The sequence below is a fragment of the Ceratotherium simum genome, chromosome 8 (assembly GCF_057802395.1).
Source record: "Ceratotherium simum simum isolate JZ-2026a chromosome 8, ASM5780239v1, whole genome shotgun sequence".
Classification (NCBI taxonomy): Eukaryota; Metazoa; Chordata; class Mammalia; order Perissodactyla; family Rhinocerotidae; genus Ceratotherium; species Ceratotherium simum.
Window position 1 is genome coordinate 32,231,791 of NC_141907.1, and position 18,300 is coordinate 32,250,090.

Sequence of the window (18,300 nt, forward strand, 5' to 3'; positions counted from 1 at the left end):
ACACACTGGTATCACTATTCTATGTGAAAATGGATGGACGATTTCTACAGTCCGTCTGAAAATAGATGTATCTTTGGAGGGGGATAATGGCCCCATGACAACATTGTAGACATCCATCACAAATGTTGGGCAATGACACACGCTTGAAAAATACCCTTAGCATGCCTCAAGAGATTGTTCTGGGGAAAAAAACAAGCCTGTGTTTTAAGTCAGTTTCTTTCCGCACATCTCCTTGGAATTGAGGAGGAACATTCACAAAGGTACCCAACAGTCATTTTCCTCTTCTTCCATGTTTAGAAAGCCCTGTTTTTAATCTAATGGTCAATTCCCCTCCCCACTTTAAGAACCAGACAAATCTTGATCCTTCTAAACTGTCATGATGGTCCCATCCCCCTGTCATTGTTGGTTTAAAAGTGGGTCTGTGATCCAATTCTAGATGCTCTGACATGAGGAGAAATCTACTGGGGTGGGGATGAGGAATTCTTGTAAAGGTTTCTTTACTCTTAAGAAGGACATTGTGGTGTAAGTGTGTGATAATTGTTGGTGCTGTTGCACCACCATTTAATACACTCTCTCTTGAAATCTTGAGAGGGGAAGCCTGAAGACAAAAGTCAACAAGTTGAAGATGGTAGAGAGGAAAGGGAGGAAAGAACTTGGGTGCTTAATGAACTGAGTTCTTGAATTAACCAACCCTGGAAGCACCCTATTCAGAATTTCTGTTAGGTAAGATAAGAAATCTTCCTATCATTTGAGTCATTTTGACTTGGGCCTGCTGTTATTTGCAGATGCGAGTATCTTATTTGATTACCCACAAAACAATATTCTTCCAGTAAATAGCAGTGTTATCTCCATATTTCCCTCTGGTAACAGAACAGCCTTAACTCCCGGGGGGAAAAATAACTCATCCAGAGGATTTTGTGAAGCATTATTTTTTGCCAAGATGTTCTGTTTTCCCCCTGCCCATACACGCACACTTCATCTTGTTCTTCAAAACACAGAAGCTTCTAGACTACTCTATCTTTACTAAAGTACATGACTCCCAGTTCACAGAGGGTTTTTTTTAAATGTGTCTTTCAGTTGTCATACCTCTCAGTTAATCTGATAATACACCTTATTTAGATTTTTTAAAATGTAAGAACTTCTTTCCACTTATTATCTTAAGATCACCACCCAGTGGAATAGCACAAATACTTGGAGATGGTTAAGAAAGATGTAGACATAAAAGAAAAGTAGAATAAATAGACAGAGAAAGAAGTAAAGTCAAATTATGAAAATAAACCATGTCAGAAAATTGAGTCCAAGTCTTTATTCCACGTCTTACACCAATGGAAAGGAATATAGTTGGAAGGGAGAAAGAGAGATAGAGAGACAGACAGACAGAAGCTATCTACTGACAGAGGGAGAAAGGAAGATGCAATTCATACAATATTTGTCTTTTGTAAAATTTGCTTGTGATAAATACGGAGCTAGTACAAAAGTATATTTTAAAATATATGTTAGCTACATAGAATCATGACGCGATGAACTCTCATATACTCACCATCAAGTTTATAAAAGAACATTACCCTTGTGTTAGAAGTCCCTGGTATGTAGATCCGCAGTCCCATCCCCTTTCCCATCACCTGAGAGGTAACCACTGTGCTGAATTTACAACCAACTTCTGTCCAACTCCATTAACCAAGATGAGTTATTGCAAGGGAGGAGCAGGTAGGGAGAAGTATGTACCTGTCACTGGGACTCAGAAGCTGGAGAAGATGTGGTTCCCACTCTTACTCGCAGTCTGGTGGGGAAACAGACATGAATGCAACTAGTTGTGGTATGAAGCCCCATGGACAATGTAGCTTATCTGCCTTTGAAAGGTGGAGAGGATTTCTACAGATGGCAGGAAAGGGAAAATGTAATAGTTGGAAAAGAGGCAGGGAAAAGCAAGGTGGTCTGCAGAATGACTGCTCCATCCAGGCTGACTAAGTATGGGAGGGGAAAGAGTAGAACTTAAGGATAGGATGAAAGTCGAGTTTGAAGGGTATCCTCTGGAAAAAATTCTTCTAGAAACCAAAACTAGCAGCTATAAGTTAGTCAATGTTGTTTTCTACACACAGAAGTCTGGAGGGTTGCCATCTGGTTCTCTTCTCTCTCCCTTTCTCTGCCCCCACCTCACTCCCAGCCCTGCATCAAATCAGTTGCCAAGTGCCACCAATTCTCCCTTCATATCCTCTCCTCTATCATCCCTCTTTCTACCATTCTAATTCCACTGTGTCCACTTGACTGAACAATTCTGGCAGCCTTCTGGCATGGTGCCATGTCTCCTCTCTGCCGTTTCCAATCTACACCTGAATTCCTTTGCATGGAGGGCTAGGGTCATGGCTACTCAGTAGGACACAGAGGTCCTCTGTAAGGAGGAATCGCGGCTGGGGATAGAACCACAGACGCAGGACTAAGCTATAAGCTGTGGGGAGGGGGAACAGGATCAGTCAAGATCAGGTTTGTAATCAGTTGAAAGGCAGGGTAAGCTGAAAGCCGGGGTCAGTGGTGTACATTAGAAGCCATGAGTCACATCAGGCCCCAAGGACCACAAATTTGTTTTTCTTGGAGCCAGTTGGATGGGGAGGGGAGCAGAACTGCCAGGTTAAGGGAGACATGCAGGACCAGCGACCAGGCAGCAATTCCAGTCAGATGTCTCCTCCAAGGGCACAGTTAACCCAGCCTCCTTACACTCCCAGAAGAGAGGGTTGCTGGTGCTCTCAGCTGGCACCCCCTCCATGTACCCTGCTCCCTTTGCCCCGTCTCAACCCCGCAGTGTGAGTACTGGCAGCAGCACAGGTTTTGCAGCCCCACAGACCTAGGATTGAATCCACATATTAGTCCTGAGATGGTAGTCAAACTGGTGAGCTTCTCTGGCCTCCACTTCCTCAGGGATAATGACACCTGTCTCAAGGAGCGGTTGTGACAGAAATAAGGGTATACACGCACATGCCTGATGTATGGGGGGACGGGGGGGGGACTGGGGGCTCAATAAATAGTTCTTCATCCAAAAAACATTTATTAAGAAGCTACTGTGAGCTGAGCATTACTAGCTGCTAGGGATGCTATGGTGAACAGAATCAGACTAGAGAAGGAGACAGACACTAATTAATAACCATGAAAATAATTGTAAATAGCAGACATGAAAAGGGCTCTGACAGCTGAGAAAGTGTATTCCTGGGAGATTTGACCTATTCTGAGAGATCAGGAAAAGCCGTCTTCTAGACTTCACTCAAAAGCGGCCTTCTGGAGAAGCCTGCCCTGATTACCTCCAACTAGAAATGATTCTATTGTCCTATGAATTCTCAGCAGGAAACATGGAGCCTGTAAATAACACTTATGTTACCCTGCTGTGTCTAGTATAATAACCTGTGGTAGGCATGTCTTGTCTCCTCTACCAGATTGTACACTCTTTGTGGGCAGACAGCAGGCCATCTACATCTTTGAATGATTCACGGTATCTGTTCAAGTCTATTATTTTAATAAACAAGTGAAATTAGCTTCCAGAAAGCTGCCACAATTTAACAGAACTTGAAGCTTAATTTATGCCTTTTGTAGGCCAAGTTTCCATTGATTTCCAAGTCATTTGTCTGAACATAATAGGTGATTGCAAGGAAACAGTCATTTGTCTTCGCAGAAACTGTATAATATTCATACCTCATGGAGTGTGACACCCTTAAATTCCTGTTGAATAATCCCAGACCTGAGCCTGACTCACCTATTAATCAGGGATACACAGACAAGAAAAGGTGAGACTAGTAGAATTCCTTCAGAGACTAGTAGAATTGCCAAATCTTCAATCTCTAAATCTTACAATTAGAATCTCAGTTTGTGATCTAGCCAAAAAAGTGGGGTACCAGAAAAATCTCTGTGTGCTGAAACATTCATTCCTATTTGTTTGCTTAATATTAAATCTGCCTCTGCAGTTAAACACTGGAAATCTACTCAGGTAAACAATTTTAAATATATAATGAGACCAGGAGATTAAGTTCCTCCTTAACTCTGAGAGGGTATTTTTATATTATTCAATATTAAGAGCTGCCCTTTTGTATATATGTACTTTTATTGTAATTAATAACTCTAATTATTCTTGACATCAATGATAGCTGTAAAAATATGAAAGCCAAAAGAATCAGAGGACACATTTTGCTATTAGATTTAAAAATTCCAGTATTTCAGTTAAATTCATTTTATTTTGGTATCTTTGCATTTTTTTAAACATCCCCAGTGCCAAAAGGAGACAATATTTATAAATCTAAACAAATGTATAAACAAACAATCCAAGCTCTCTTAAGTAATTTGCCAAACAGAAACAATCCATAGGAAAACCCATCAAATCAGAATCTGCAATGTGCGCCAATGAGAGAAAGGATATTCATCCTTGACCCTCTTTTTGGTTCCTCAAAATCAAAATCTTGGGGCACTTATAAGCCCTACAAGTGAAGGGCAATAAAATGAGGTATGCCTGCATAATGATGGCTAAACAAGGAGAATAACTGTTCTCTTGCTGTTTCCATGGGTTTCATCAGCTTGTTTTCTGTGACTCATAATGGCTTCCTGAAAAAACTCTCCTTCCTTTGATCTCCTGGGTCAGTTGAGTGCTCTTGAGCCAGTTTTTGTCAACCAGTCAGCATTCCTGCTGTTTCCTGTTGTGCATCCTCAGCTGGACCCAGATATTTACCAGTTTACTCACTCTCAAAATGAAATTATGAGTATTCTTCAAAAGGGTCAGTCCAAATTGTCCAGAGCAATTCAAAAGGATATTCTGAGGATTAAAAAAAAAAGGCAAACATTATTCACACAAAAATGTTGTCAAGTATTACCTGAATAGAATTAGTGGGAAAGCAATTTAAAAGCCATTTATTAAAACTGTGTCTTGTAAAAACACCAAAAAACTCCCTAAAGTCACTGATGAAGGGCTCTTTCTGACCCTATGCTGTGCAATGGAGCCACCATTATGTCCTTAAGAAGAGAGTATGGTTGGTAGTAAAAAACTTCTCAGCCTAAGAACCGCAGGGTCTCCTCCAGGCTCTGCTACTGCAAGTATGTTTGGTTTATTTTCCACTTCTATAAAATGAAAGTGGAAGCATTCACCCAAGTTTCTTTGGGTTATAACATTCCATGGTTCTAGCAGAGAGACACAGGAGTTGGGACTTATTTATTTACTCAACAAGTACGTATTGGACATCTATTAAATGCTAGGCGACATGTCCTGTGAGTGAGGAGTCTCTCCATTATGCTCCCCGGTCCCCTGTGACTATCTCTATCATGTTACGTGACACTCTCTTGGAATTAGACGTTCCCTAATCTGATTCCTCCACTGACTGCATGCTACTTTTGCCAATAAGTGGCAGAATTCTTGGCACACTGTAGGTGCTCAAACAGCATTTGGTGAATGAATAAATGAGAGCTCTCCATGTGCAAGGTTGATCATCCCAGAATGAGGACCAGAATGAGAAGTATCAAGCTTAATATCCAGTAATATTTCATTAAAACAAGTATATGAGGACATTATATTCTACCTAGGAATTTCTGAGCTGACAGCAGACCCTGATTACACTAAAACCGAAGCACTAAGTCCTGCCTCTCTCTAGTTCTGAACACAAATGTGTCCTTGACACTTCGTTTCCAGTTTGACATATTGAGCTTCCTATGCTGGATCCCTTCAGTTCTGCTCTCCACTTTTTTCCACCTTGCTTGGTGCCCTGGGAGGCCAATCTATACTGCTTCCATCTGACCCCAGTGTCCTCTGGCTCTGGTTGGTTTGGTCAACGGGAAGTACTAGCACATCAGGGTAAGGAAGAACAGCCAAGTTGGGATATTTATACTCTCCTTCAGGGCAACCACAGGCTGTGGTGTCTGTCCCTTGAACAAAGGTCACAGCTCCTGTCAGGCATCTGTTCCCACATATTCTGTCCGTGTGTATATGTGTATGCCTCGGGCTCTGTCTCTCTGGGTTCCTTGCCCCTTGAGTCTTAGCAACAGTAGCGGTGCCCAACTGTCACTAGTCCTACGTTGCTGCACTCTCCTTTTTAGGTTTCCCACATCCTGGCTGAATAGGCCCTTTATGAAATTATCCTCAAATTATTCAATTTGAGTATACCATCAGTTTCCTGCTAGGAACTTGACTGATAACTACCCAAGTATAATGAAGAGTAAATGATCTAGCCTATCACCACCAAGCCCAATAAAAAGTTACTAATAAATGTAAGAGTCCTTCCTCCCTGTTATAATTTTTATATCTCCTACAACGGCTATCATAGTGCTTTTAACATAATAGTTATTTAATAAATATTTGTTGAATGAATAAAAAAATTTCTAAGACATTTCTGACTAATGTTTTGGATTCAAATACATGGAAATCAACACTCATTAATCTAAATTATCAGATGTTTAATTTAGACAAGTTTTTTTTTATGTCAGTAAGTAGTTCTGCTTTACAAATTTATATTCTCTCCTTTTTCCTGTTCCTACTGAAACAACATTTGGCCGGCTGGAATTATGACTCAACCCCAGGAAACAGTGCCAAGGGATGAGCTGACATCTCAGGGGCACATGGAGTTTAATAGACTAAGAGATTAGTTTACTGGTCCTTTCTAGACCTTGGAGGGAATAGTGATTTTATTTCATGTCATCTAATTTATATGAACTGCTTTTGCAAGTTCATCACTTTCTATCTCCTATACCCAGATAGAAATGCAGTTTGGGGTAAACTATACCTCCTTGGATCTATTTGTGCTTATAATGAATAGAATCAAATTGTCAATAAAGCCAAATCATCACTCACCGTGTATGTTGATCTTGCTGATGCACCATGGAAGTGACTTCTAGTTCTGGTATTGGAGGAAGCACTTCCTTGACCTGAGCTAAGGGTAGCCTCTGTGTGGTCTCCGCTATTTAAGAAGGAGAGCTGTTTTAGTCATTTAGTCAACAGCAATGCAAAAGAAACACAATATTTATTTTCTAATGTAGTAAGAGAACCATGCCCTATATCTAGAAAGGATTTGGGCAGTTTCCACCACTCACTAAATTTCCTGTCTAAAAATCTGACGCCTTTAACCCATTTCTCTCAACTCTCTTTCCTTTCATTCTTCCTCTCCCCTCACTTCCTGGTCACAAGACCTGAAGCATAGTTAAGAAGCAAAGTAAAGAAAAAATTTTTTTAATACAATGTCAAGTAACAAGAAAAGAATTTTAGTTTGAAAGCTGCAAACATTTCCTTCTATTGCATATTGTTGAAGTATGTCCCTAAGAAGAATGTCAACGACATCCTAGATTTCAGGGACAATTTTACCGAAAAGCAAAGGTACAAATTAGATAAATTCTAATCTGTCTTCCTTTTCTATGACTATGTGACTTTATAAAATTCTTCTAATATGATCTTCAGCTGACTTCACGATAGGAGATGACACTTCATATCCATGGCATAATGGTATCTCTTTCATTCCCCTAGGGTCTGGGGTCTCACTTCTCTAGTTTTATACTGAAATTTGAGTTTTACATAATATGTGTGGTTTTTGCTTCACAGATGTCTCTACTTTTTATACAAAGCCGTGAACACGGATGGAAAGGGAGTGACCTATAATTTAACGAGAAGTTTAGGTAGTTGCTTCTGAAGAAGAGAAAAGGAGGATTTAAGTGTAATCAAGAATATGATGCTTCTTGTCCGTGCAGATGATTAAACACTGGTATAGGTTACCAAAACGGAAATATCGCCAAACCTTCTCTCGGAATTTTATTCTTTTAATTAGAAAAAGAAAGTTTAATAAGAAAAACTTATTTTTTGGGTTAAATTTTCTGAATAAGGAATACAGTCACCTGGTTAAAAATTTAAAAACTATGAAGGGATATTCAGCAAAATATCTCCCTCTTACCCACCTCCCAGACAATCACTTCCCACTGCATTACATAGTTCCTTCCCTTCTCCCCTTCCTCTGCCACAGGCAACCAATCAGTTCATTAGTTTTGTGAACTAATTGGTTCACAAAAACCAATTCGTTTTTGTGAATTGATAGATAAATTTATACACATATATGTATGTTATTTTTGTCCTTCTTTACACAATTGCATGCTATTTTGCATACTATACAATTGCATACAACTGCATACTATATATCTACTTAACAATTTATCTTAGAGATCTTCCACATAAGCACTTCCTCATTCCCTTTTACAACTTCCTGGTATATGGATGTATCATCACGTCTTGAAACAGCCCCCTATTTCCTTTGTGTCTAATCTTTTGATATTGCAAACACACTAGCAATAAACACTGTACCTATGTCATTTCTCTCCTATATAAGTAAATCTATAGGATAAATTCCTAGAAATAGAATTGCTGGCTCAAAGGGCTTGCACATTTGTAACTTTGATAGTTATCGCCATATTACCTAATCATAGAAGTTGTAATGATTTAGCCTCTCAATTTAGCTTAGTAAAGTATGAGACTGCCTATTGCCCCTTGCCGTAGAGTATGATGTCAAACTTCTAGATTTTTGCCAATCTGATAGATGAAAATAGCATTTCAGTGAAGCTTTAATTTGCATTTCCACCTGAATGTAAGCTCCATGAGAGCAGAGGTCTTTGTTTTGTTTGGTTCACTGCTGTGTCTCCTATACCAGAAGGCCAATATTATTCTGAAACTGAACAACCTTTCATATGTTTAAGAGCCATTTGTATTTCCTTTTCTGTAAACAGTCAATTCTTATCCTTTACCCATTTGCCTACTGGGTTATGGTCTTTTCTTCATCAATTATTATAAGTTCCATATATACTAGGAAAGGTTGCTTATCTGTGATGAACTGCAAATAACTTTTCCCTAATGGTTTTTGCTGTGTACATTCTTTTTCACATGGTCAAATTCATCAGTCTTGTAGCCGAGTTTTGTGTCATGATTAGAAAGGTCTACTCAGTGGTTATAAATGAATTCTATCATTGTTTCTTGTATTCCTTTTATGGTTTCACGTTTCAATTGAAACCGTTGATCCATCTGAAATTTACCCTAGTATTAGTGTGTGAGCTCCAGATTAAGTAAATTTTTTTCCTAGATGGTTATTCAGTTGTTCCAACATCATTCACTCAGTAATCTTTCTTTTTCCTACTAATTGGATACGCCATTTTCATCATTTACTGAAGTTCTGAACTTTCTAACTTTTCATTAGATATTTTTATCCAGTTATATACCACTACCATGATAGAATGGATACTTTTTCCCTCTTTACTAGTCTATGTCAATTTTTTCTTGGCTATTATTGACAGTTTATTTTTCATGGAGATATTAAAGTGAACTTGTTTATATATTGATTTAGGAAGAATTGTCATCTTTATATATTCATCTTCCTATTCAAGAACATGATATACCATTCCTTTTGTTCAAGTCATTTTTATGTCTCTCAGGAGCATTTTTCTGAAGTTTTCTTCAGAAAGATCTTGTACATTTCTTATTAAGTTTATTCCTAGTTATTTTATCTTTTTACAGTTGTTTTAAATGCACTGTATCTTCTAACTGGTTGTTGTTTAAATATATGAATGTTGTTGATTTTTTATATTAATTCTGTACCCTGCCATTCATTGAATTTTTTTAAGATGTGTTTTACAGGAATTATTTTAGATTTTCCAAGTACATATCATATCATCTGCAAAATAAGTGATCATTTTACCTATTCTTTCCAGTTTGTAAACCTTGTACTTCTGTCTCTTACGTAATAGTGTTGACTAGTACTTCCAGGACAATGGTAGATAAAGTGGCAAGAGTGAACATCCTTGAAAATGTCTGGTTTTTGCTAAGCACACTTTTAGTGTTTCTCTATTAAGCATGATTCTGGGTTTTTGTTTGAGACAGATGTATTTTATCATATTAATGAAGTACCTATTTATCTTATTTTTATTAGAAGCTTTTATGAAGAATGGGTATTGTGTTTTGTCAAATGCATTTTTAGCACCTACAGAGATGATCAAACAATCTTTCTCTTAGATCTACTAACATAATGAGTGACATTAATAGATCCCCTAATGCTGAACTGTTTTTATTCCTAGCATATGCCCCATTTGATCATAGTAGGGATGGGTGTGTCTATTATACATACATATTTTTTAACTGTGTTGCTAGATTCTTTGTTAACATTTGTTTAGAATTTTTACATACATATACATAAGGACAATTGCCCAGTGGTTTCATTTTAGACACAATCTCCCTTAGGTTTGAATATTAATGTTTATTTCATAAATAGAATGAGGAAACATCCTTTTTTTCCTATGGTCTACAATAGTATAATACCGTTGGAAACATCTATCTTTTAGAGATTGGTAAAATTACCCTGTGACCTGGTCTTCCTGTTACTTTTGAGGGATAACTGACAAATTTTCTATTTCTCTATGATAATTGTTTTGTTCGAACTTTCTATTTCTTCTGGTGTCAGGTTTTGTAAAATTTTCCAGAAAATCATCCATCTTAACCAAAGATTTTCAAAATTAAAATAGCATCTACTCTTTTTTTTTTTTTTTTTTTTTTTTTTTTAGATTTTATTTTATTTTATTTTTTCCCCCCAAAGCCCCAGTGGATAGTTGTATGTCGTAGCTGCACATCCTTCTAGTTGCTGTATGTGGGACTCGGCCTCAGGGTGAACGGAGAAGCGGTGCCTTGATGCGCACCCGGGATCCGAACCCGGGCCACCAGCATCGCAGCGCGCGCACTTAACCACCAAGCCACAGGGCCGGCCCAAGCATCTACTCTTTAAGAGGCAGAAATAGATGGCTTTTTGAGGCCACTTCCAGCAGACATTGAGGGTCCCCCCCCCAACTCGTATGGAAATGCTAAAATAACCACCAAAGTTAGAATTTCTTCTTACAGAGCATTTAGCCTTCTGAATGGTAAAGGACAAAGCTTTCCTGACTGATTAGGACAAAGGTGGGAAAATGAGACTAGTCTTTACCTGGGCACAGAGCTCCCATGGCCTTGCTCTCTTCCTCTCAGGGGCATTACATTGGAGTCCCTTAGCATCCTTTATTTTGTTTTAATATCAGTAACTACCAACCACATCTATGGGGCTAGCTCTACCAGCCCTACCGGTCTCACACTGAAAGTTCCTAGGGGTCGGTGATTTTTGTCTTTTTAAACCTGTGTTTCTCAAAGGGTGGTTGTGGTAGGCAGAATTCTAAGATGGCCACCAAGATTCCCACCCCCTGGTGTGCGTTTCCTGTAATCCTCTTCCCTTGAGTGTGGGCAGGACTTTGAAAAGGATTTCATTCCTGTGATTAGATTACACAAAGAGGAAGAGCTTTTGCAGGTATAATTAAATCAGTTGATTTTGAGTTATTCAAAAGGGAGACTCGTCTGGGTAGGCCTGACTTAATGAGGTGAAAGCCCTTAAAAGGGAGACTGGGCCTACCTTGAGGTGAGAGAGGGTCTCTTGCTGGGCTTAAAGAAGCCAACTGTCATGTTGTGAACTGTCTATGGAAAGGGTCGTGTAGCAGAGGTCTGCAGAAGGCCTCTAGGACCTGAGGGCAGCTTCTGGCAGACAGCCAGTGAGAAGCCAGGACCCTCAGTATGCAGCCTCAAGGAAATGAATTCTGCCAACATCCTGAATGAGCTTGGAAGTAGAGCCTCCAGATGAGAACACAGGCCAGCGCATATCTTGATTTCAGCCTTGTGAGACCCTGAGATCCAGCAAAGCTGTGCCCAGATTTCTGACCCACAGAAACTGTGAGATAATAAAGGTGTGTTGTTTTAAGCCACTAAGTTTATGGTAAATTTGTCACACAACAACAGAAAACTAATAAATTGATCAACAGAGCCTTGACCTGAAAATCACCAGAGGTGGTAATTTAAAATGCAGGTTCTAGGACCCTGTCCCAGATCGACTGAATTACAGTCTCCTTTCATAGAGGCCAGGGAGCCTGAATATTTACAGACATCCAAGTTGATTATGATGCACATTAAAGCTTCAGCATGAACTTACTGTGCAAGCAATTGCTTAGACAATCTTGGACAAAGCATCTTATAATGTCTAGAGTTTTAGATTTGGAGAGAGTTCTTTTTAAATGTTAAAATATCAAAAGAGCCTATTCATGAAAGTTAATAATTATGGAAGAAAATTAACAGAGCTCTTTTGGTTGGAAAGCCAAACTGTTAATCATTTGCTTATTCATTCAGTTTGCTGATGTTTTATAGTGTGGTATAACCATAACTTACTATGGAGAGCTATTATCTGTCAAAATGACGGCCAGTTCAAAGTAAATCTCTAGTGGTGCATTATCTTCTGTTTCTCCTGGTATCCGAAGTCATGTAACTTATATGCTAATAGAAAAACTTCTGGAAAATTGATAAAAAGGCAAAAAGGTAGGATATATGTCATTTTAATACCTTCTTCAGAATAGCTAAAATGGATGGTATTTTTTTCTAGCTCTACATTGGGAAATAGAGTTTCTTCCAAATAATATTAATTCACCAACACTAGTTAAAGCAGCAGAAGCAGTCAGAAATATTTTAAAACTTCCCAGAAGTCTTTTCATGAATCTGACAAATCTCTGAATCAAACATTTCTTTGACTTTTTTCGGGAACCTCAGAAGAGCCTAAAAAATTAAACAGAATCCCAATCTGAGTTTTGACCTGGCTGAATGTAGCCAACAAAATGGATTTCCAGCAGTAGAAATTTTGATTAAAAATAAAACTCCATGCCTTATGTTCTCAAATAAAGCCCCCATCACGCTGTCCATGACAGTGTCCAGGTTACCATCTGATAATTCTTTTTCTTCTTTTTTTTTAGATTTCTATCACTTTTCGAAAGTGCTTTATATCTATGACATCTGGCATCTAACCTCAATTCATCCTTCCAAAGTAATTTTTTATTCCCATCGAGTAGCAAAAACTTGCAAGGTGATTTCTTCACTTTGTTCCTGGTGATTTTCCTGTCAAAGACAAGGTACATCTCCCACAGTGAAGACACATCTAAAACTTCCTCATCCTAGCCAGGCTCTCTTGTCTGCTAAGAGAATTTGCCCCATCAATTTTTGATATTCTTATCTCCAAAACTACCTTGTTCAGCTAACTTTTACTTAGTTACTAAATTGGAAAGCCAAAACAGCTAGAAACAAAACAAGAGGAGTAAACAGGGTTATGTGTCCATACTGCATAGGACCCTCTGTGACCTCTACTTCCCCAATAGTGGTATATCTGGTTTTGTTGGAATTGCTTATTTGTCTGCCTGTTTGTGTACAAAGACGTATTTTATGCACTATTAAATCCCCCAGAACACACCCTGGAGCATGACAGATAATAGGGACTAAATAAATATTTGTTGAATGACTGAAAGACTGTAATTTAACTACTTTATGCCTCGTTTTTCTTAATAAAAAGGCATGGATTCAAGCAGTACAAGTAGGCAACTCTGGGGTGCCACCCAGGAATTTGGGGATAAGGAAGATAAGATTGCCTTCTGAGAGTTAATCTGTAAAATCTACCCGTAATCAGAGCACAAACACAAAAAGTCATCTTCAGAAATGATTCCCAGGCCAAAGCCCATTAAATGTTAACAGTCCTGAGTTAAATGAGCCAGTCAGCCTACTCCTAAAATGGAGAAGGTGGCCTCTCAAACTATGTTGGCAGAGGAATCCACCAACAAGACCTACCAAGCAAGCCTTGGCTGTGATTTGACTTCCCACAGGGTTCTGTCTAAGAAGAGAGGACATACGTGTTTGCTGTCAGAAGTGTTTTGGTCCATATTTCTCTCAATTGCATTACACTTTGTGAATTAATACATTGGCCTTCTGGTTTTACAAGCCTTTTAGTGTGAGCTAGATTACACAATGGATCCTTCTCCATGTGTTGTCATTGCAGGAGGCTGACTCCGCAGGCCTGAAGGAAGACATTGGGCCAGGCAAATGCACCTACGTGAGGCACCTGTGTGGCCTTGCGGGCAAAGGCAGCCTGTCCTAGCAGGGCCTTGACCTCCCCCCACCTTGTTCTGTTCAAAGGTGTGGCAGTGGGTACTGACACCTGAACAACTGAGATGATTACCTTGCAGCTTTGGCAAAGCTAGTGTGACTGCCTTGAGGCTAAAAGGAGGAAAATAAAGGTAAGGGTAAATGAGGTAATAAAGATGTATTTTGATGTACTTTGAAAAACAGAAAGCACTACAAAGTGCAAAACACAATATTTTTAGCAGCATGTTTTTAAGCCCACTCGAGGGGTCTGCTCAGAATTTAGTAGAACCCAGATACGCGCTCAGCGGGGAAGGCTATGGACAGTCAACCTTGGAAGTGATGACCTCAGTGCTTCCTTCCTCTCGTTCATACTTTGGGAGATTCAGCCACAACTCTTCATGGAGACAACAATAATAAAAGTCTACACTATTACCCGCAAAATACTTGTTTTCCTCATAAGAGCTTCTCCAAAAATGAAGGAATTCAAGTTAATCTTCATAGATTACTTTGGTCAAGACAGATGTGGAAATTTTCAGATGGTTTGGTGATTCTTAACCACTTATCTAATTTGGCTTCAAAAACCCTTCCAGTCTTAACTATTTTTTCATATTGCCACAGGAATGCAGAACTTCAATATTGCTATGCATCATTCTGACCTTTTCATCACATAAAAACATTGGCACTTTTGTACAAGCCCAAGATAGCTAGTAGCCTTTCAGGGCTAATAGAACCAATTATGGCAGCTTAAAATAGATTTCTATTATTCAAGGTGCCAACTCCCTACTATGTTCAAAGCTCCATCTGTTATTATTAACAGTGATCCTAAAACTGCTTATCTGCTCCAAATCTGGCCAATGTGAAAATCAAATGAGGATGGAAAAATAAATGACTGCAAAGTTTTCTAGAATTAACAACTAAAGAAAATCTCCTTGAACAGACAGTCACCAAAACTCTGAGCCATTGACTCAGTTCCTAGTTCATTCACACTGCAGATATTCTTACTGCTCCAAGGAAGGCAACTGATGAAGTGTTTAGCCATTCTCTTTTCGTCATTTTGGATAGGCATTATCAAAAGTTATAATTTAGGGGGAAAAAGTATTTGAAAGGTCTTTGTAAGACGGCAGCAGCCGTTCTTTCAACATAATCAATGTCGAGTTGTATTTATTTGACAAACATTTATTGGGCACCTACTCTGTGCCCTTATATGCACCATGCTATGAGCTGAGGATACAGTGACGAGTATTATCAGATAGTGTCCCTGATCTCACAGAGCTAACTGGCTCCTGGGAGAGACATCAATGAAATAATAACACAAAAATATAAAATAGCAACAGTGGTAATTGCCACAAAGAGAGATTTGTAGTGTTATAAGAGTGTGTCATAAGGGGAATTGACCTAGTTTAGGAGGTCCAATATGACTTCCCTAAGGAAGTGTTAGTTAAGCCAAGATCAGAAGGCAGGGTTGGAGTTAACTAGACAAAGGCAGGGTGGGAGGAGGGGAGATTTGCAGAGGGTGGCAAGGGAGGCAAGATGGTTCAAGCATGGAGAGTCCGTGTAAAGATAGAGAAGACGTTTATCTGCATACGTTTTATCTTCCAGACCTAGCATAAACGGCTGTCACATACAGGCATTCAATGAATAAATAGAATAAATTATCCTATTCTGCCTATAGATTCTTCACACTTATGAATTTCTTCCTGCATATAGAGTCACCCTCTGCATTTTGATCTCGTCTGTAACCAAGCAGATGGCTACAACCTTTACTGTTTTATGAACCCAAATCTGTATTTTAAGAGCCATAAATACTATAGTGAAGCAAGTAAAAATTAAATTTTCACGTTATCTTGCTTGGTTGCTGGACATCTGTCACCAGTAATTTATCTTCTCTTCTGCAGAAAGTTGAAACCTGCTTAGTCTTTATTATACTGGCCATAAACATGTTGCAAATTATAATTTTACATTACCATCAGTTTTATTTTGGGGTAATACAAATTACTGGGTCACCCACTTTTGGCATTTAGTAATTCTCTTTCACAATAAAATTTCTTTCTCTTTGATTCATGGTCCCTAAGAACCCACCCACATTAACTGCAAAAGTCATTTCAACCAATGCTGAAATGCTCCTTTGCGGATGACTCACATTGTCTCACACAAGCTCCTACAACCTCAGAGAGAACATGTCCCATCTCAGTTTCAGTGTTAAATGTAAAAGAGCAAGAAGAGTTTTGCTCTGTGGTTTGAACCAGCAGGGATGAGCTCCCCAGTTCACCATTGCCATTAAGTGATTTGCTAGAAAGTGCATCTGTTGGACAGAACTCAGTTTGAACCCTGACTCTGCTAGGAGCTGGCTGTGAGTCACTTACTTAAACTCTCTTAGCTTCAGTTTTCTCATCACAAAAAAGTGAGGTTCTTATGAAAGAAAATGATATGTGTGAAAGTACTGTGCATATGGGAGGTACTTAACGAGTTTTTATAGTTGAATTAATTTCCCTTCTTCTAGGGCAACCAGGGGTAGAATCTCCTTAACTGTGACCTCAGCTCTGTGAAGGCAGGGACTGAGCTGGTTTGTGCCACTGTAAATCATCAATGCTTAACATAATGCCTGGCCCATAGTCAGTGTTCAATAGATTGTGGTTGAATATCCGGAGGTGAAGAATTTCAAGTTTTAAAGATTTCACCATTTTTGATGGACATAGAGAGGAGAGATGAAATGACCCCCTTAATCAACCTGTGCAGCAAGAATAAGCAGAAGCTCTAATCCTGGAAACCTCGAGTCATAGATATGTATTTATTGGCTGACCAGCATGTGGACATCTCAGGGGAAATCTCAAGTATGCAGGAAGCCAGAGGGGCAGATATTCCCTCTCTCTGCTTCCTGGTACCCGAGTACCAATCTGTGGCTTACACTCAGACAATCAGATACTCCTCCTTGGGACTTGCAATCCTGGGCAGTGATGCAAAGCTGCAAGGTGGTCTAAGGGTGGCTCTGGCAGCTCAGAGGGAGCATCCAGTGGTGGTGACACCAGCAGAGGCATTTTCACCAAATCATTCCTGTGGTGTGATTTTAGCTGTATTTTTGGCTGCCTGGCCTCCCTTAACTCCTGTTTGTTTTCCAAGCTCAGATTCCCTAATCTTCTTGCTGCGTCTATGGGTTATCTACTGGTTTTCCAATAAATTTCCTTTCTGCCAAGTCGGCCAAGTTGGTTTCTATTGTTTGTATCCAATAATTTGGGTCCTAGTCCACTGCTCCTGCCCCTGCCCTTGGTCTCCTAATGTGGTCAACTCATTAAGAACTGTTTCTGGGGATACCTTTCAAAGTTACTTTTGCATAGTTCTCAAAATCTCTTCTTCAAGATGGTCAATGTTATTCATTATTCTCTGATATTCTTAGCAATTCTACAAAGTGTGTTATATGTTCTTTGATGGAGTGGAATTATGTTTCCTCTGCTCACTCTTTGTCTCTTCATTTGTTTTCACCTTTCCCAACCCCTAACATTCATTTCTTGCTCATCTGCTCTTTTTGATCTACACTCATTTCCCCTTAGGGTTTGTGCGACTTAATAAACTTTTATTGTGCATGAACTACATGCCATATACAATGCTAGGGACAAGGATCCAAAGATGAATACGACAGAGTCACCACCTGTGTGAAGATAATAGTCAAATGAATAAAATGTAAAGTAGATTAATGCCAAGACAGGCAGCGTAAACCATCAGGCTTCTCAAAGCAAAGAAGAAAATATTAGAGACATATAAAAGCTTGGGACTTGATTCTGTATGACATCTCTTTCTACAGTGATGAGACTAATTTATTCTATCAGTGTTTACTGTGCCCTCAGTACATACCAAGCACTGAGCAGTGCCAGAGTCTTGGTAATCTCTCTTTATTTCTCTCTTGACTTTTTGAGGCTGTGAACCTTATCTATACCCCCATGTGTTCGTGTGTAACACAATTACTTTGTAATACCTGAACAACTGGAGAAACATTCTGGAATGTACAGCCAGAGTCGACAGCAAGTCACTCTGCTGAATGTAACTATAGTCACTGCTCTCTTTGAACTACACTTTTTTTTACTCATGTTACTGCTTCTCCAGAGAACCATGCTGGCACATTTTTTCCGTACATTCTCACTGCCGCCTGTAATCCATCATTACAAAGATAGGCCTTAAAAACGGCACTCGAGGGAAACATTATTTCCTTTCCATTTCTCTCTCAGAAAGAGCAAGTTATAGTGGGAGGGGGAAATTGCATTTAGATTAAAGGAATATAAATAACAGGAAAGAATCTGCTTCTTTCCCCCTTTAAGATGCTAAGCCTCAAAAGGACTCTTGGTTTTAAAAAAGGGCATCACCCCTTG

At 39.2% G+C, this 18,300-nt stretch overlaps 1 protein-coding gene across 1 annotated transcript in view; it reads right to left on the bottom strand.

The window, feature by feature from the left end:
• Window positions 1-4,195: 4,195 nt before the first annotated feature.
• Window positions 4,196-18,300, bottom strand: part of TMEM156 (transmembrane protein 156) — a 38,172-nt gene continuing 24,067 nt past the window's right edge. The window contains exons 6-7 of the mRNA XM_004418979.3: window positions 6,809-6,914; window positions 4,196-4,786 (exon numbers count right to left, since the gene is read on the bottom strand). Of these exons, the coding sequence (XP_004419036.1) occupies window positions 4,774-4,786; window positions 6,809-6,914 (119 nt within the window). The 3' untranslated portion in view covers window positions 4,196-4,773. The remainder of the gene's footprint in view (window positions 4,787-6,808; window positions 6,915-18,300) is intronic.